Source organism: Nipponia nippon, unplaced genomic scaffold, assembly GCF_047370975.1.
Source record: "Nipponia nippon isolate SJK-2023a ecotype South Korea unplaced genomic scaffold, ASM4737097v1 scaffold_1, whole genome shotgun sequence".
NCBI lineage: Eukaryota > Metazoa > Chordata > Aves > Pelecaniformes > Threskiornithidae > Nipponia > Nipponia nippon.
This window is the reverse complement of record NW_028262290.1, coordinates 76,278,589-76,297,468: the sequence shown is the minus strand read 5'-3', so window position 1 is coordinate 76,297,468 and position 18,880 is coordinate 76,278,589. Positions and strand designations below refer to the sequence as shown.

Genomic DNA, 18,880 nt, shown 5'->3' with positions numbered 1-18,880 from the left:
TTGTTCACAATACCTACCCTAATTAAACCCGCTCTCAGATAAGAGTTGCTTCCCTGTGTCCACAGGATATTTTCAACACACAAAGAGATGACTTATTGTTTTTACTGAGCGCGTTCTGAATGTCTTTTACTATTTTTCATGTGCATAAGCTTACTTATGTTCAGCTACGTACTTTCCATACCTGGAGGCAAGTACTTGGTTAACCTTGGTACTCTCCTGACCACTGAAGTGGGAGGAGGGCTTTTTGTTTGTTCGAATAAGATGTTTTGTGAGCACAGCCTAGATGTGAACGAGACGGGGTGTACCTACTGGCCCGTGCATGTACACGTACACACTAAAATACTGGCAATTAGATTTTTACTTAGAATTTGATACTAAAACATGAAAAAGAACGTGAAAGAACGGATGCACAGAAAACCATAAAAGGTTTGGACTTTTGCCATTTAGAGTGTCCCCATGGTGACGGGGGACGTTGCTTACTTTGTGAAACATTTATAGGCCTAACATGATCATGTAGCAGTCTCTCCCTTTTTGATTTCTGGTTTCTCCTTTTGCTGCCTCTGTAAACCCCATCGTTTGTAGAGGTGAGTCAATCTCACACATAGAGCGAAGCATAAACCGGCAAAATCTTGTTATTACCCACTGGCAAAATGTAGCTTATTCTTTCTAAAAGGCACACGCTGGCTTTTGAAACTCAGTGCAGTGACACCACCCGCTAGCTGGCCACAGTCAGGTATGCTTCTCGCTTTTACATTCTGCTGTAGCGTACCGGTCAGTCATTGCACATCGGATCCAGCTACGGGCAGGGTGGTACAAGCGGGAAGCCCGAGTCTGGGCCGGGTGGCTCGTCCCTACCGGTGGCTGCTGCTGCCACCACCGCAGCACGGACCGACAGCGGCCAGCACCCACAAAGCTCAGCGTGGCTGAGCACGGTGTCTGGGAAGCCACAGCTCTTCCCACAGCTTTGTACTGCAGTAATTTCAAGGCAACTTCTGTTGACTGCAAACATTAGCGTTGCTTTCGCTAGTCTCACATTCTGGTGTGAGTGTCTGTCACCGTAAAAAGATCCTCTGTGTCTGTCTCTTGTCTGTTTTTAAATACGCAGTCGTGCAGCCATGCTGCCCGTTCCTGCTGAGCCTTACACTTAGCTACGTGTAAGCACAGTACGGATATGGCTGTGAAACAGCACTGAAAATGGCACAGGCTGTGCTCAGGAAATCCGCCAGTTTGAACGCATTCAATTTGCCTTCACTTCTTGTGGAAATGTAGTCCCCTCAATTTTACTTCTTCAATTTCTCGACTTCATTTCTTTCTTTTTTATACAGGGTGAAAAAAAGATCCGATATAATAGGCGCCTTTAAATTAGAACCTCTCTACCTGCAGCATCAACATCAGGAGTCTGGTAATTTTATACTTAAATGAGATTGTTATTATTAATGTAATTTTGTTTGCACACTGCTACTTAATGGAAAAAAGGATTTAAGATGAAAACTAAAATTCTTGAAACTGCCCAAGTTGTTTAGGAGCCTCTCTCCATTTTCAAAGTGCCGCAGGGAGTTAAGCTTGTGAAAGTGCAAGCAGCCATGTAGTGAGATTTTAGTTAGTCCAAAAAGCTGTTTGGAAAGTCATTTTATAAAGCATTATATTGATACTTTTGTACTGGGATTTCCCCAGCTCCAGATTTACCACTGACCCTCTGTAGGAGTGTTGAGAAAATGCTTCATGATCTTTTGCTAGTCAGATAAACACGTTATTGGGTGCTGTGTATCGAGTCCCTTAACCTGCCTTCCCCGCAGATCTTTCGCCAGGATGATTTCAAGATCTGATTTGCTTTTAGGGTTCCTGAAGTCTGTGACCTTTTTTTCTTAGCTATGCATGCGAGCTCAGATTCAAATTTTCAAATGCTCATGTCAGAAGCAAACATTCCCTGAAAGCGCAAGGAGGGGGTGAGCTGTGTTTGATATCCGTGCTCTGCTTTGAATGATAGCTCTCTGGGACATTATCCTGTTGCTCTCATGTTCTTACATTGATCGTAGAGAAGGAGGTAAGTGCAGGCTATCTGTCTGTCTTGTACCAAACGCTCACGAAAGCTCTTCACAACATGCTGGCAAAGGACTCCGAAATCGTGGGCCCTGTACAAAGCTCCTTAATGGATTCGTGCTGCTCCTTGCACATACCTAGCAACACCCAGAATTCCACCATTCACCGAAAAGCCCTAGGAAAAATGGATTCCTGTGCCTTAATCCTGAACTGGCAGAAATTTTGCATTTATTCCTTTTCTACATTTCCAAGCAATGCAAATACAGAACAGTGCAGTAAACAGGAAAAGGCAGTAACTCTGGACCTGAGGTTCACCCTCCAAAGGCTAGGCTTGTTAAGAAAAAATATATACTGTTTCTTTGCCTTTTTTTTGAAAAATACAAGTTATGGCAAATATACTTACATCCCTAGCTTTTACTTAGCATACGTGAAAAATAGTTGTCTTGAGGAGAAAACATACAACCTTAACAAAAGTGAAAATACGGCCTTGCGCCAACTGACAGTACTGATAGGAGAACCTTAGGTCTTCCCCAGGTTAAATAACACCAGAAGGAAACGAAACCTTTCTTAAAACCAGGTGCTTCCAGTGAGGCCACCTAGCTGACCTGAAAACTTTATCTCCCCAGTTGGGTGAGCGGTTGTTCAGCCTTCGCCTTGCCTTCGGAAGGTGTGACAGTACGTTATGTGACCTGGGCATAGCGGTTCCAACCAGATCAGCTGATTCCTACCAGTCTAGCGATGCTACTTTTTTCTGTGCTCTCTTCCCATTTGACATCAATTTTCCAAAGAGCTGGACAACACTTTTCGAATGCAAAATGCCTCTAGTTTAACTGTTAAATCCAATCCACACTTATGCCTCCCATAAAAATAGTCAAATTTGCAAAGGCCCTGTTGATCCCTATGTGGTTTATGGATGTCAGCACTCCGGGAAATAGGACTGGTCTAATGGAGGGTCTTATTTTTCTGACTGTGTCTCAGGTCCGAGAATTCCCATCATGGTTTACACGGCAGATGAAGTAGCATTTTTGAATTTGCTCGTCTCTCACTCAAGAATTTAAGTGAGCAGAAAAATGCATCTATCTGTGAGCAATTACTCCTAATAACCGTATGGCAATTACGTGTGCCCCCAAGGGGAAAGTCTTTATTTTGTCATTAATTATGATTTTACGTGATTTGCATCATCACACCAGGAAGATTATACTAGCTTGCCTGGCAACCCAGGATATAGGTGAAATCCTGACGGCAGTGTTAGAAGAATGCAGCTTTATGCTCTATTGTGGACGCCACCTCTGCCCCCGCAATGCAATTCCTCCTGGTTAAATACAGATGCGAGACTAAGGCTTGTAATCAAGGACTAACCGTTGATTGCAGTCTGCTTCACAGCTTGTGAAAGGCGTTGTTGTGGATCATTAGACACAGCCCCTTACAGGAGCGTAGGATTATTTATCTGTCACCAGTTGCTTTACTGTCTTTGCTACCGGCCTCACAGCTATCAAACAAAAATGCCTGCTACAATGCAGCAGAACGTGAATGTTAGCGAATTTCCTCGTTACCGAGCTGAGACAACCGTGTTCGTTTCCTGAGGTCCAGAAACAGGTTAATGATTGTTGCTTGTTGTGTGGGTTTTTTCCTCATCTGGAAAATAACCTAGGAACAGGTTAAAGAGCCAGAAGGCTGTATGTTGCCGGGAGGAAGGACCATGCTGCTTCTTACGTTTTGGCTGCGTAGATGAGAGCACGTTGGCAAGAGAGCTCGTACCGCAGGAAATACAGGCTTGTTACCCCCAGAACACACAAAGGCTGAGAATTACCTAGACAACGCAAACTGGCCAAATTCAGAAGCTACGGTTCTGTATGGTACCTTGAGGTTCATAATTCCAGGAGCACTTAGACAGCGCTTTCCCGTGGAATTTAAGTCCATACTTTCCTGTGAAGCTGATGCCCTGCGGCAGACTAATAAAGCAGAATAAGCAAGCTAAGCAGATGCTTCCACATTTTCCTAAAGAAGTGCTTTAGATTTTAGGTCAGTTTAATTTCTGTCACTGGCTTACTGCAAGCAATCCAGCTTCATGTTAGAGTTTCCTTTACTGTGAAATCACTGTAATTACCTGAGTCAAAGCAAAGGTCGATGTGTCTTGGCTCTGTGCGCTCACATAAAAGATGATAACTACTAACGCCCTCCCTGGGCTGCTTCGTGGCTTGGTCAGTCTGTGTCTGTAAGGGGCTTTCACTACATCAAATGAAAAGCCATAAAACCCCACAGAATACTGTTCTCCAAACAGGAGGGGTCAATTCTGAACCAAATTTTCACGTCACTTATTAGACGTGCTGAAGAATGAGCAACAGATACATGAATGAGTTTCAAAGGTAGGTCGAAGCAGAGAAAGAGTGATGAAGTGAGTTTGGGGATGCTGCAAACTGTTTCAAACAAAATTAATAACTGCCATTTTATCTGCTACTTCTTTTCCTTACAAGAGGAAAATAAACCCAGCATTTAGTCCATCACCTCCACAGGATCTGAAGCCTAACAGCAAGGAAAATGTGTTTCTCCTCCTGAAAACTGCTTAACTTGTTCGTGGTATATTCTGACTAGCTAAGGAATGAAGCTTACTACAAGCACCTTCGCTTAGCATGCTGGCAGGTATCCTGCTAGGTGCGCAGTGGTCCTGTTGACGCTGATGATGCTGAAGGCTGTGGCAAACAGAAAGGAGAGCTAAGATCCAGCTTTTTCAGTAGCATTAGAATGATTGTAGGTTTTGGCTGTTGTGATGAAGCAATGTGAACACTTTTTCTTTAACTTCCAGGCCTTGTAACAGATTATCGGGTAAGTACAGCATCAATGTAATAATTAATGCTATTACTTGTATACACTGGTATTTCCAGGGCTTTTATTTTCTGCTACTATCATAAACCTCAAAACCTTATCTTTCTTTCCAGGAAGGATGCAGCTTGCTAAATTTTCATCATTCCTCAAGCTGAAACTTTAAACTCTGTTTTTTTTAAAAAAATTGTTTAAAAGCAGAAATCATCTTGCACGTGTGATATCTCAAGGTTTAGGCAGTAGAAAGAAATGTCCTAAAGATTTTTTTCCTTAACATAGTGAATAGTACATTTTTTTAAAGGCACTTGTGTTTTAACCTTTAACCAATAGAACCACTGTTGTTTTGAAATGGAAAATGGGCCTGTCATTGTAGATGTTAGCCCCACAACTGGAAGCAAGGCAGCGTCCATGAGCTTCTGAGATACGTATTTTTCCAAAGCCTTCAAGGAGAATTCAGGATGCACAAAGAAAATTCGATTTGCCTTGTCACCCTTCCATTCTGACACCAATCTCCTTTTCCAGTCATCATTTGAAAATTTTGAGTATTAAAGAGTCACACCGGGGCATTAACCAGAAATAGACATTGCTATTATCATTTGACCCCCCCTCTAGCAAGTGCCTGTAGGATGTGGCAATGTGGTGCGCTTCACAATCATTGCAGAATGTACAATTTCTGCAGTATCACTGCAAGGGTGGCTTCTAACGTGGGTGCCCTCCCTTCTCCCTGGCTTGCAGCACTGGCAAATCCCCCTGGAGAGGAGGTTCCGCTCCCTGAAGCTCTGGTTCGTGCTGCGGATGTACGGGGTCACGGGACTGCAGGAGCACATCCGCAAGGTGACTGGCATTTGCTTTCTTGGGTAACCTGTGGTGGGATGGAGGGTACCCTCATTGCTTCTCATTTTTATCACACTGTAATTTTCAAGTGACTCTACAGAGATCTGAATTGGATTTGTATCCTTAATGAGGCTTTCAGAAATAAATTTTGACAACAGTGGCAATCCTGAGGCTCTGTTAGCCCTGCGGCAATCCGATACCTACCTTTCGGATGAAAAATTGATACAAGGTTTGTTATCGCTTTATTAGGCTACCATTAGAGCTTCCAGTGGGTTTCTCTCTCAGGCTAGATTTCTGGAGACTGCCGTTATTTTAGTCTGATGCCAAGATTTTAAGTAGGGCTAAATCTCTCACTGGGAAAACAGAGGGTTGGAAACCCCATATTAATTACGGGGCCTTTTATCAGGCAGATTTCCACAGGTCAGTATTTACATTCAGCAAGTTCCCTCCCTCCCTGCCTCCCAGACATCTCCCTGACTGTCCAGCCAAAAAGCGCTCGTCTTCCTATAATCATAGCTGAAGACCATTTCTTAATACTTTCTGTGACAGCCCAGCTCACGAAGGCTAAGCAAATCAATCTTTTTCTTAAAGATACTGACTCCAAAGTAAACCTCTGGTAGGTTCCCTTATTTGTAAAGGTAATTCAGACAGCTAGATTCCCAAGGGCTCGTTGAATTGAGTGTGTACGTTTAATATTTCATTAAGGACTAAAGCGTTCCCTGGTGTACAGAGAAAAATAAGTTATGACCTTACGGTTGCAGCTTTGAAAGGGCAAGAGGGGTAATTAAGTGCAGAATTTGGGTCCCTGTAGACATCTGTCAAACTGGAACCATTAAGTTAGCTTCTCCTCCCCCACCACCGCCCCGGATGAGTGATGGTTAAATTCAGTGCGTTCCAAAGCAGCTTTTAAAAAAAAGTCAGTTCTATCTCCAGCAGTTCTCTGTTGAACTTGCATTTCAGGAAATAATTGCATTCCATTTGCTCCCTCCTCTAGCAGTATTTCAGATATCTCTTGCGAGCTGGCAGACATGTTGGTAAAGTTATATCAGCAGCTGCAAAATGACATTTTTAAATGTGCTTCATATCTTGCCCATTGGCCTCTCTTCTCAGGAATTATCCTTGGTTCCAGATTTATTGTGATGACTTTTCTTTTGGCAGTGTAGTAACGAAGTACGTAAACCAGCCTGACAGGGGTTTATATTTTCAAACCTATAGACAAGTTTCCGAACAAAAAGTCATTTGGAACTCAGCCGCACCGGTTAACTTCACTTTAGCATCGCTTGTCCCAGTGCTCGGCCTTGGAAAGTTGCTTTCTTCTGACCAAGTTGTCGCGTCTTGCAAATCACAGCTTTCATATTCCCCTTGCTGTCAAAGGCAGTCCTTGAGGAGAAGAGCTGGTACCATATCTTGCGTGCTTGGGACTTCCAGCTGTGTTTGAAGTGAAGCCCTGTAGTTGCCATGATTATTTCTGAAGCTGCATTAATTCCAGTGGGTCACAGAGGGACCTAGGTAGAATGAGAAGAGACCCAGGAACAGTGGCAGAAGCAGGTCCTGCAGCCTTTGAGGGCAGGGCAGAGTGGCTGGAGCTGGGGGAGCGGGAAGAAGTTTTCCCTCTCTGTGGTGTTAGCAAGGAGCTGCCCCAGGGCCAGGCCAGGCACACAGAGTGAGGCGGGAGAGCAGAGGTTTGAACCAGCTCCTTGGGCTGGAACCTGGGGAAGGGGGTGCCCACGTTCGGGATGCAGCGCGCAGTCGTACGCCACGTAGTTTTCATGCGCCAACACATCTGTGTGTAGGGCACGTCACTTCTGTTCATGCTCTACAAGAGCAGCTAAGGCATGCCTGCTCAGGTGCAGGGCTGGGCCTTATTGAGAGACGTGGGGCCCAGGGTTTCAATTTCTTTCTGAGTTTATACAAATCTCAGTATAGATGCTGTGATCACCTCAGAAAAAAAAGTCACTTCAGCTCCTACATCACAGAAAACTGTAGGAAGATTTACCCAGTGTCTATGGACTTGTAGTTAGGCTTCTTTTGCGCAGCCAGGTGTTACTTATAAAGTGATTTGAGATTTTCAACAGTGATGAGCTTCTGCCTTAACATAGAGGGAGAAAACACTGCATGACCTTAACAAGCCCCGCCATGTGCTGTGTGATTAGCAAGCTTCTCTACAGAACACCAAAGGTACCTGCAGCTCTCTCTTCACAAACTTTTCTTTTTTCTGGATGTAAACTGCCACCAAAAGCTATTTCTCTCTTTCTTTCTTTTGTCCTTTTTTCTCTTTTATTAGTATGTTTTAAGAAAGAGGTGTTTGTTATGTTTGCAGCTTTAAGGTCTGCATCAAAATCACTAGACAACCACTGCAACCCGGCGTTTGCTTGTACTGAGGAAGGCATGCAGGAACTAAAATACTCCTGGGAGATGAGAAAGTGTGACCTGGATTTAGATACAGAAACTTCTTTTGTTTTCCAAACCTGCCAGTTACACACTCCTTTCCCACACAACATGTAATATTAACCTATGGCAAAGTATAGGTTTTAAAGCAATGGTGAAGGGGAGGACGGTCTTCTCTGAAGGATGCGGGGAGAGAAAAATACAAATTTTGGAGGTAAATAAGTCCCAAAGCCACAGAGGAGATCTACAAAAAGGGCAAAAGCAACAACGACGACAGTCTTCTAGACTGATTCCCAGCACTCAGAGTCAGTATCAATGTGAAACCCAAGTGGCCCGTTTGTAAACGGCCCGTTTGCAAACTGCTTGACCATACATTACTCCTTTATCGGCCTAAGCCCTCTCAAAGAGCTCAGAAGGCATTTGAGAAATTTAGCAGTTCATGTCTTTGTATGTGATCCCCACGAATACTGGGACTCAGATGAATCCTCCACAGGGCCAGAAGAAATCAGTGTACCGCATCCTTCTTTCTTTGCCGAGGATAATGAATTCCATTAAAAATTAACAGCAGAGACCGAGAAACTGGAACTGTACAGAGCAGCAATGCCAGCGATAGCGTTTCAGCTGGGGAGCGGCACAGCCCAAGCGGCTGCTGAGAAGACCCTTTTGTCCGCATTTTCCTTCAGAGCGTGGTGGGATGCGAGCTAAGGCAGGCAGAGAGGTGAAATCTATGGGAGGAGACGTAGGAAGCGATCAAGGCTAGGCAGGTATGCTGATTTGCATATAGACATTCATGTACTCTGATGCTTCAGAGAAGCTCCCTTCAATCAAAACCTGTTGTCATTCTTGAAGGCTTTGCCCCAAAATCAAAATTCAGTTTAAACACCTCAAGGCAGGAGCCTTTATATTTATATTATTTATATTTACATTTATTTACATGTATATTCACACATATGCATACACGAGTACAAATTCTTTTAAATAGGGACCGAGTCTTAATGCCTCACGAGTTCACTGCTCCCACTAGTGATTCTGTAGGACATTTCCCTTAATCCTGAATAACCAAATGAATTCGATCCCTTTCTTTTTTCCCTTCTCACTGCAGAAGAGCAGCGGTTATTTACCCCAGACAGCCAGGCATACATACCCAAAAAATCCTTACAAGCTTCCTTTCTTCAGTCTGCTAAATTTCACTGTGTGAAGGTGTGAAGGTTAAGTAACAGCTTTCAGTCAGCTTTCAGTTAATGATGCTAGGGACAGAGCATGACACAAATGTCAAAATCAAAAGCATTTGGAGGCTTAAAACATCCCCAGGTCAGGCTTGGTGTGGACACATTCAGCAGAGCACTGAGAACAGCCCGTCGGCTTTTGCCTCTCCATCTTTCCTAGCCTTAGTTCCAGTGCCTGGGGTTCTCCAGACAGGACTTTATTCTCACGGTTTACCTGCCTGTCTCGAAAGGCTGCGCACCAACGCCGCACGCATCCTCCTGTGAGTTACCGCCACGCCACGTCCCGCGCGCGGGCGCAGCTCTCGGACGCGCTGAGAGGCGGCTGTGGCACCCAGGGCCCCTCGGTTTTACAGCGTTGGAATCTCCAGGCCTCATTCTGTTCACCTTTACTGGGCTTCATCGCCTTTGGCGGCAGCACTCTGTAAAAGCGATGCCGGAGAACAGACCCTGATGGTCCCGAGGTGCAGGGCCCGGGCATCCGCGTCAGGCAAAGCTGCCGCAGGTGCCGCGCCGGTGGAAGCGCCGCTGCCTCGCCGCCCCGGGGCTGGGCCATCCAGAACCCTGGGTGCCCCCCAGCGCCTTTGCCAGTCACTGCTGTGGGTAAAGTACTTGCATCCAGACACGAATGCAAAATACTTCCAGAATTTTCACTTGTGTTTTACCGCACGGTCTCTATTTTCCCTTGCTTTCATTTCTTGCAAATTCCTGAAAAAATTCTTTGGTGCAAAAAGCGGACATAAATACCTGCTGTGAAAAGCACAGCATGGGTCCAGCTTGCTTGTACAAACCACTCGCAGTAAGCCGAACCTTATATTTGTGTTTCGTTCAGTTCTTACCCAGGTAAATTTTGACTAAGTGCAGCTGGTGATTACATTCAGCTGAACGGCTGCGAAATTCTCCTCTCGTTGAACATGATATCTTTATGGCTTTGATTTCCAAGACCTAGTATATGCAGCGAGAAATTTGGCGAAGCTGTGTAAAAGACACCGGCTTGGTTAAGGCTACAGAACATGAGGACAGGAGGAGACAGCAGAAGATCAGGAGCGCACGGGTGCACATTTCGCAGACGTTTTCCGTGCACTTGTGCATACAGGTATCTGTATGCATACATCTGCTTCTGGGCAATTCTCATAGCTGTAAACTCATGCTATTTCTACTAGCAGAACATTCAAAGGCCTTGGAAAGGACTGGTCATTTCATTGGTCTCATTCCTGACCCAAAGAGCTTTCGGTCTAATTGTAGAGGGAGATGATAAATGGATGCAACAAACAGCCGAGAGGAAGCGGTAACACCAGTAAGACTGGCTGGTTGCACAGGGTACCGGGATGCCCAGTAGGAAGCTTTTGAATCAAGGTTTTGAGTCAATGTAAACAAAGTTTTTCTATTTTGAGAAATAAACAAACACCAGAAAGCTATGATTAAGATTGCAAAATGTGGTTTGCTTTTGGGTTTTTGGTTTTTTTTTTCTTTTCTTTTCTGTAATTTCTGTTTTGCCTTGTTGTTGCCCCTTTGGAAGAAGTTCCTGTGAGAGGAAACATTCCACATCTAACCGTGGTCCGAAGTGAAACGTTTCATTTTTGTTTGATATCTGCCCTTGAACTTGCAAATAGGCAAAGCGCAAAGGGAGGAAAAGGCATGGAGTTAGTTGTTTGTTTTTAGGAAATTATTTGCAATCATAAATACATAAAAGTTAAGGACCTTTTAAACATCACTCCAGATGTTGCTGATAGTTTTTGGTGCAGGCTGGCTATTGCCCGGCGACACACTGTCATTCTAATAGCTGGTTGCTGCGGTCTTTTTTTTTTTTTTAGGGTAGTGAGCACTGAACCGATGATAGCCAGTGAGAGAGGGACTGGATAAGGCACTGCAGGCACCTGATGAGGATATGGGTTCTTTTTTTCCAAGTGCTCGTGAATTCATTTCCCGTGGGGGAGAAAGCAAAATGTGGTATGAGTATGCAAGCATCACGGACTGATGTTGAGTCTTCCCAGCTGGTTGTTAGTATGCCTGCTGGTGTTTTTCCTACTTGTTTGATTTGGGAAGAGCACTGGTTTCCTGTGCTTCAAAGCCACTGCTCTGGCTTGGTGCCCAATGCCACTCTTTTTTCCCCAGCAACTTCTAAACAGGTTGGCTGAGACGCGCTCTCCATTTGCTTGATCGTACTGCCATCACCTCTCTTTTCAACTGAACCTGAACCATTTAGCACATCTTTTCTCTTGACGAATCAAATTTATACAATGTAGATACTATCTTTCTCTTCTCAGCACGTCAGGCTGTCGCATCTGTTTGAACATTTAGTCCTTCAGGATGAAAGATTTGAGATCTGCGCTGAGGTTGTCTTGGGACTGGTCTGTTTTCGGCTGAAGGTAAGGCAGCTAAGACCTTCTGTTTCTTCTGTCGACTTTTATAGCAATACGAGAACCTGCAACTGAACATAGTCTTTGGAGTTAACATACTTCGTTATTTTTTAAGGAAAGCAAAGGGAGCTCATGTAGATCAAAGCAGATTAAAGAAAGAAGCTCTAGACAATTTTGTTAAAAATTGATCAAATGCTTAAGAGACATTCAAGCATATTAGGCTATAGAAATAGATAGTCAAGGCAAACAAATGGTCTACCCAGTCATACAAAGTGACTGTTGTGTTCTGTGCTTGACGGGCTTTGATGAAGAGGATTGTTTTAATACCTTTCCCTAGACATTTGTATGTGATGTGTGAGCGTATGTGCGGGTATTAGATGCTTCTTGTCGAGTTAATTTTATATGTGTGTATATCTAATAATATACAATTGTGCGTGCCTATATATCAATATACATAAAATGACAATCATGGATGAAGATTAGAGTAGTAAACACCTTTTTGTTGTTTTCTTCAAAGAATACATTGTCACTGATAAAATCCTACAGTCAGCCTGGGCAAACTGGAGCAAGACAGGAGTCAGAACCGGTTGCATAGGAGGCCAGCTTCCCGACTGCCCTGGGCCCTGGTCTGCTTTTTCTTGCTGAACATGACCCTTTTGCCCCTCTTGGCCTTTCACTCCCCAAAATCTCCGTGAGTGCCAAGTTCACTGATGTAGAGACCTTGCCCAACAGAAACTAGAAGACTCGCTCTGCACTCAGCGCTGCAGTAGTTGGGAGGGTTCACTTGTTTAATCAGACATTAAAGGGGGCTCAGTGTCTCATTTTAGGTAAAGAACTCATTTAATAGAGGAGCTGGCAACTGAAGTCTCTGTAAAGGGCTGGACTGTGACACTGACACTGGGTCTGAACACCTAGCAATAATAATACCAGCACTGGTGTTTTCTAGTTCAGATGATACCTAAATGAGCTTTTTAGCTGGCGACATGGAGCATAGCAACACAGGAGTTGTCACTGCTGATCAGACCAGTGGTTCGCCTACAGCTGTTCTCCTGTCCCTGATGATCCAGAGGAAGAAATCAGGTCTACGGGGAAGGACAATTTGACAATAGGATGTAAATATTGGACACCCAGCTAAGAAACTTTTGGACAAGTTGTAGAAGAAAGGCGTGATTCTGCTGAAAACCAATGTTGAAACGGCAGTGTGCTCATCGCCTGCCTTCCCTGTCCAATAAAAAGAAAACAAAACTAACAAGCTTTTAAAGGAAGAGTGGTTTAAAGGGTTTTTTTGCAGCTCTATTTGCTTTTTAAAGCACTCTTTCAAAAATCTTCCTGTGATTTCTGTAATTCCTATTAAAATGCATCGTAGAAGTAGGACACTTGTAACTTTCACGTAGTCACAGTAGGACTGAGGGGCAGGGGACCTGAACTGTAGTGCTGCGCAGCTGTGAAAGTATGACATATTTTTCCCTCCTTTGTTCCTGAGAAATCCTTTTTTATTTTTTTGCTTAGCTGTAACTCTTAATTTTTTGCCTTTCACGCTGTTGAGCAGATGGACTAATAATCCATGGCTTTCATATTATACCTATTTCATCAAACGTATCATGCCAAAGGGTTAATTTTTGGCCTCCGTGTCATGTCTGCAGATGAATACAAGGCAGGCCAGTCATTTCTCCGAGGGGGTGAGAAGAGTGTCTTATCGAAGCTGACAGACTCAATCAGAGCTGGCTGCTGGCTCCTCAAAGCTCTGGGAGAGGGGAGGGCACTACTAACTTCAATTTGACGTGACACCCGAGTGTCACAGCAGCCCCGAGGCGCAGCTGTGAGAGCAGAGAAGAAGACAGACATATAAATCTTTCTCCTCCCTCCCGTCACCCTGCCAAGGGCATTAACTTCACATCGTATAACCGCTTGTATTGCCTAAAAGCTAGTGCTATGCATTTCATATTAAAGGCAAGGATCATCATTGTAATGATGGATTACCTTTGATACGAAAGCACTATCTCATTGCCACCAGTGACTGACCCATAATGGGTGGGGACTTGCAAAACACCAGACTTGGTCCTTTCTTCGTCAGGAGCATTCGAGTTGCGTCAATATCTGCTACGAGACTTAGGCTAGGCCATGAATTGCAGGCTCTCATCCAAATCCCCTGACAGCTTGGGCTATGTCAGAGCAAGGTGTTGACTCGGGTTCAGCTCTAACTCTCGTATGATCCAAACCCACGGGGATGAAACATTTATCCTCCGTGCCGATGGGAAACTTAGGCTTTGTTTTTATATGGAAAAGGCTAAGCGGGCAAGTCACAACCGGGCAGATTTGAGAGACCGTGTTTTCTGATACCGATGTTCTCAGGAAGACCTATGCCGCTACAGTAACAAAAACGCCGCTGAACAGACAGATTGGTCCATTTGTGACTCTGTTACCGCAGTCAGTGTTCAGTAAGGGAACACTGCGATAAAAGCGCAGATGCTCCTCGCATCCCTTGCAATTCTGCGTTACCAGCAGTGTACCGGAAAGAGTGAAGGCCGTACAATAGCCAAGGTAGTTCCCCAAACAATGGAACTATAGCACTCACGATCAACGTGGTATGTCCTAAGCTATTACGGCAAACTGCCCGGCAAAGCTGAAGCCGTCTCTCGGTCTGCTGATACAAACGTTAGACAGACGGGTTCCTTTAATTTGGGCAACAAAGACTGTCAAAGACATGCAGCTAGCACTTCATCCTGGGCTGCTAAATCAGACAAAAATCCCGAGATTTCTGGGAGCCCTTCTTTCACTGTTTTCATTTAAAGCAATTCACTGCTGGTTTTGAAAGTCTGACGACACCTTTTGTTTATTCTCAAATGCTGATGGACATGAACTAGGAAAACCATTGATGCAGCGTTAGCTGAACCTGCAAAAGAAGCATATTCCTCCGTGCAGTCCTGTTTCTTTTGAGAGCTGATACCAAGAGCGTACAGCTGCTCTAAGGGAAATGCTCACATTTACTACTTGCGCACAAGGAGAATGAAGTACACGAGAAGGAGATAAAATTCAATACTGCATGCATGTAGAGTCCCTCTGACCTTCTGCAAGGTATTTAACATTTATATCTTTGTTTCCCGGAAGGCAGAAGACTCTTTACTTCCAGACGGAGGGTCAGTTTGCCACATTTCCAAAATGCCCCCCCAAACCCACTCTGTAGGATTCTGCGGCCCACGCTTCCTATAGAACTCGAGGCCAACACTTTTTTAGGGTTTCTACTGATAGTACGAAGCTTACTTACGGCAGGGATGCTTTACCGTAACTCTTTCTTGACTAAGGGCAAGATTTCCGTCTTCACCTTCAAAAGACTCTCACAGCAGCCGTGCTTAAGTGAAGACTGGAAGGTTTGTTTTACAAATGTTGGTATAGTTCATTGCGCAACTTCCTCCCACGTTTGTTTGATTAGATCTAAGAAAAGTGTAAGGACATGGATGCAAGAATGAATGCTTTTACATGACGCTACATAGCTCATGACCTTAGGTCCCAAGAAAGCAGTCAGCTGTCACAAGTGCCCCGGTGTGAACACTGCTTCTAAACCCCATTTAATCCGTAAATGGCTTTGTGGCTGAAAAGTTCTCTCTTGTGCCGTCAGCTTTTGTAGTCCTTTGATGGCAAAGCACTGAGAGACAAGAAAGCGGCTGTGTGATACTGGTGGCACTTGGGCTTGGCTGCTTGGTGGGATTTACAGCTTCCAAGCTTGCTTCTGAAATTCACCACCGTATCCGCTGAATTGCAATGATTTCAGGGCTCAAATGAACTCAATGAGGCGCTGCTTAAACGCATAAATGAGGCCAAGAAGATCCATCTGGTCCCGTGCCACCTGCGAGAGAAGTTTGTGCTACGTTTTGCTATTTGTTCCCGCACAGTGGAAGCCACCCACGTCAAGTTTGCCTGGCAGCACATCTCACAGCTGGCGACCGATCTTCTGAAAGCATGGGAGCACCAGCAGTAACAGCAGTGGAGCGGCAGCAATTAGCTGGCTTTCTCTGGGTTGCCAAGTTTTATTTTAGGGGCGGGCAGGTGGGAAAGTCAAATCACGAAGGAAAAAAAATACAAACCCTGTTGTTATATAGCCCAGCTGCAGTAGCAAAATCCTTGCCAGCAAGTTGTGTTGTAACCTTAGTCATTCCTTCTCTGTTCTGTAGTTGCATCTTGCCATGGCACACAGCCACGGGGGCTCCAGCTGTCCTTTCTTACCCGTTCGTAATCGAGAGCATTTATTGAACCAGGCAATGGAAGTGGAAGGGTTCGTGCTCCCTCCGTTGTCCCCATTAACCTCTAGCACACCCACCCCTTTCGCCACCGGTGAAACCGTGAGGTGTTATAACCCATTCATTTCACCTTGCCATGACTTCAGAACGAGCCCCAGCTGGGGCAACTTCAGTAGCCTGGTTGTAGCACCGTTCAGGTCCCATCTAAGCAGGCAGGCGCAAACGCTGTTGCCACGGTCTGGGGCACTACCGTGTCGTGGCACGCGTGCTGCAGGAATTTGGTCAATGAAGTCAGGGCTTCGAGACTTCCCTCATCGCACAGCCAGGTCGGGGGGAGTGAGCGCTAAATGAGCGCTAACCGTCCTTCTGGCAGGCTCTCTGCTTTCTTCTAAAGGGTTTGCTTTTAAAACAGCCCTTTTGTCAAATCTCAGCAAATAGCTTATGCGGGCTATAGGCTTTCACTTTGATCGTTCATAATGAGGCCTCTTAAAAGCTCCTTCTTAAGAGCTTTGTCAAAAGCCACGTGCTACCTGGTACTGCATATTTTTAACCAAGTTGTTATTATAAGCAGTGATTACTTGAAAACAACCTGTAAGCTAGGTTCTGTGAAAGAGAGATGCGATTTCTTTTCCTGGCTACCATTCTGCTTACTTCCTTGTGTCATAAGCCTTTGACAAAATGTGCTCAGAAATGTGACGGCAAAAACGCTGCTCTTTGTTTCTCAAATTAGCTAACATGCAACAAATTACAATTAAAATAGAAACGAAGAGAAATAACCCCCAAAATATGCTGAGGGGCCCCCCCAGCCGTGGTTTTCTTCCCTTAGCAGTGATGCATGGCATATGAAAATATTGGAAGCCAATTAACCTTCAGAGAAAGTCAAATAACGCGTACGTGACACAAGCCATTGATGTGTCATCCTGTCGAAGGCAGGTCAAGAGGCAAAATGACAGTCAGAAGCAATATCTGCCTTTAATTAAAGCACCTCTGCCATTTTGAAAACATAAATTCCAGACAGTTATTTCTATGTAAATAAGAACAAAGCAAATAGCTACTCCAACAAAAATAATCTGTAGGATCCACTTCTACACTTGCATTTCTTGTAAGCTCTTCCTTTTCCTGCTCATATTAACTCTAAAGCACCTTGGACAACTTGCACAATCATTCAGCTTTCTTCCGCCGTCCCTTGCAAGCGTACTTCCTACATTTGGGAAGCTGCAAGGAGACCATCAAACGTGCAGTTTCATGAAATTAAGCTTATAGCTCATAGAGTAAATCCAGGAAAATTCCCCTGCAACGAAGTGGAGTTGCTGTGGGCTGATGTGACTATAACTGAGATTAAAATCTAGCTAATAAGTACTGGAAAAGAAATGCATGAGGTAAGGCAACACCAGACTGAACATCGGAGGATTTTGGTGGAAAGCCTCTCCGTGGAAACCAGAGCAGAGGTGGATGATGCACGCCTGCGGGAGCCTCACCCTGCTGTAGAACAGGGACGCGGGCAGGACGCGCATCCAAACCCAGGAGGGGTGAAATGTTCCCAGCAGCCCAGAATTAGACACAGGTCCCCTCGAGGCATTTGTGGGAAAACATTGCCAAAACTGACAGGCAATTAAACGTTTTTCAGCGTATGGGCATCAGTTTTAGAAGCGGCTGTTGTCCAGACACCAAAGCTCCTTTTGGCAAAGAATTTAGGATCAGGGTTGATTTAAAATACTGTAAATGCAGTAAAAGTTACTTCATTTTTGGTTTCAAAGAAGGGACGTAAGTAAGTCTTCTAATAAACAGCAGCGACAAGACCCACGGCATTACATTTCCCCATGGCCAGCCCAATACAGAAATCGGAAATTCACAGCTCTAGATTTTCTGAAATTCTGGGATGACTTGAAGATGTAGTTGGTGAAGGCCGCCTTAGTATTCAGTCTCTCATACCCTCTTTTCCCCACGTGGTAATTCCTTCGTAGAGTATTAACGCTAAATCTGGGCTATGTAATCAACTCAAGAACAAAAGTGCTGAACAGAACATTTTTGAAAGAAGAACATAACTGCGGTTTCTGTTCTGTAGCTTTCCAACGTATCTGTAAGTGGGAAATACTGTATTTATGAATAGTTAATATGTGAACCTGGATTTATTGTGCCTTGTGTGCAAAAGCTAATACAGTCTGTGCCGAATAATACTGTTCGATGTGAAAAATATTTACAAAATCTCCCAATTGTACTTTAGTAGAATATCCGCATCTCCAAGGAGACAGCACGGCTACTAGAGAAGGAGGGAAAAAGTAACTTTTCAGTAACCATACATATTTTTTTTAAATGAGTGCTAGTGCAATACCTACGTTCTTAATAATAATGACAGATTATAAATATATTTTATTAATGATGGTGAAATATTGACAAGATATGTATTTATGAAAGTGTTGCTAATACATTTGTGCTGGTTTTGGCTGAGATGGAGTTCATTTTCTTCACAGTAGCTACCATGGGGCTATGTTTTGGATTTGTGCTGAAAACAGTGGTAGTAACAGTGTTGATAATCAGGGATATTTTAGTTACTGCTGAGCGGGGCTATGCCATACCATATGACGTCATGCTCAGCATATAAACCTGGGGGAAGAAGAAAGAAGGGGGGGATGTTCAGAGTGATGGCGTTTGTCTTCCTAAGTAACTGTTACGCGTGATGAAGCCCTGCTTTCCTGGGGATGGCTGAACACCAATGGGAAGCAGTGAATGAATTCCTTGTTTTGCTTTGCTTGCAGATATAATAATAATAATGATAATAATAATAATAATAATAATAATAATAATAATAATAATAATAATAATAATAAATATCTACGTAGCATGTGTAGAGCCAATATGACCTAAATAGAAAAATAATCAGATACTTAGTGCTTTTTTATTATGATTTGTGAGCTGTCGAGTTCCTTTAAAATCTGTATCCAAAGCCTGTTAAACAGACATGTAGGCTTTAATTGGCAGC

The 18,880-nt window shown here is 44.1% G+C and overlaps 1 protein-coding gene across 1 annotated transcript in view; it reads left to right on the top strand.

Annotated features, from left to right (window-relative positions):
• Positions 1-18,650, top strand: part of LOC104018896 (aromatic-L-amino-acid decarboxylase) — a 47,495-nt gene extending 28,845 nt beyond the window's left edge. Inside the window, exons 10-14 of the mRNA XM_087760171.1 lie at positions 1,326-1,402; positions 4,844-4,863; positions 5,596-5,694; positions 11,573-11,674; positions 15,435-18,650. Of these exons, the coding sequence (XP_087616297.1) occupies positions 1,326-1,402; positions 4,844-4,863; positions 5,596-5,694; positions 11,573-11,674; positions 15,435-15,641 (505 nt within the window). The 3' untranslated portion in view covers positions 15,642-18,650. The remainder of the gene's footprint in view (positions 1-1,325; positions 1,403-4,843; positions 4,864-5,595; positions 5,695-11,572; positions 11,675-15,434) is intronic.
• Positions 18,651-18,880: the final 230 nt, after the last annotated feature.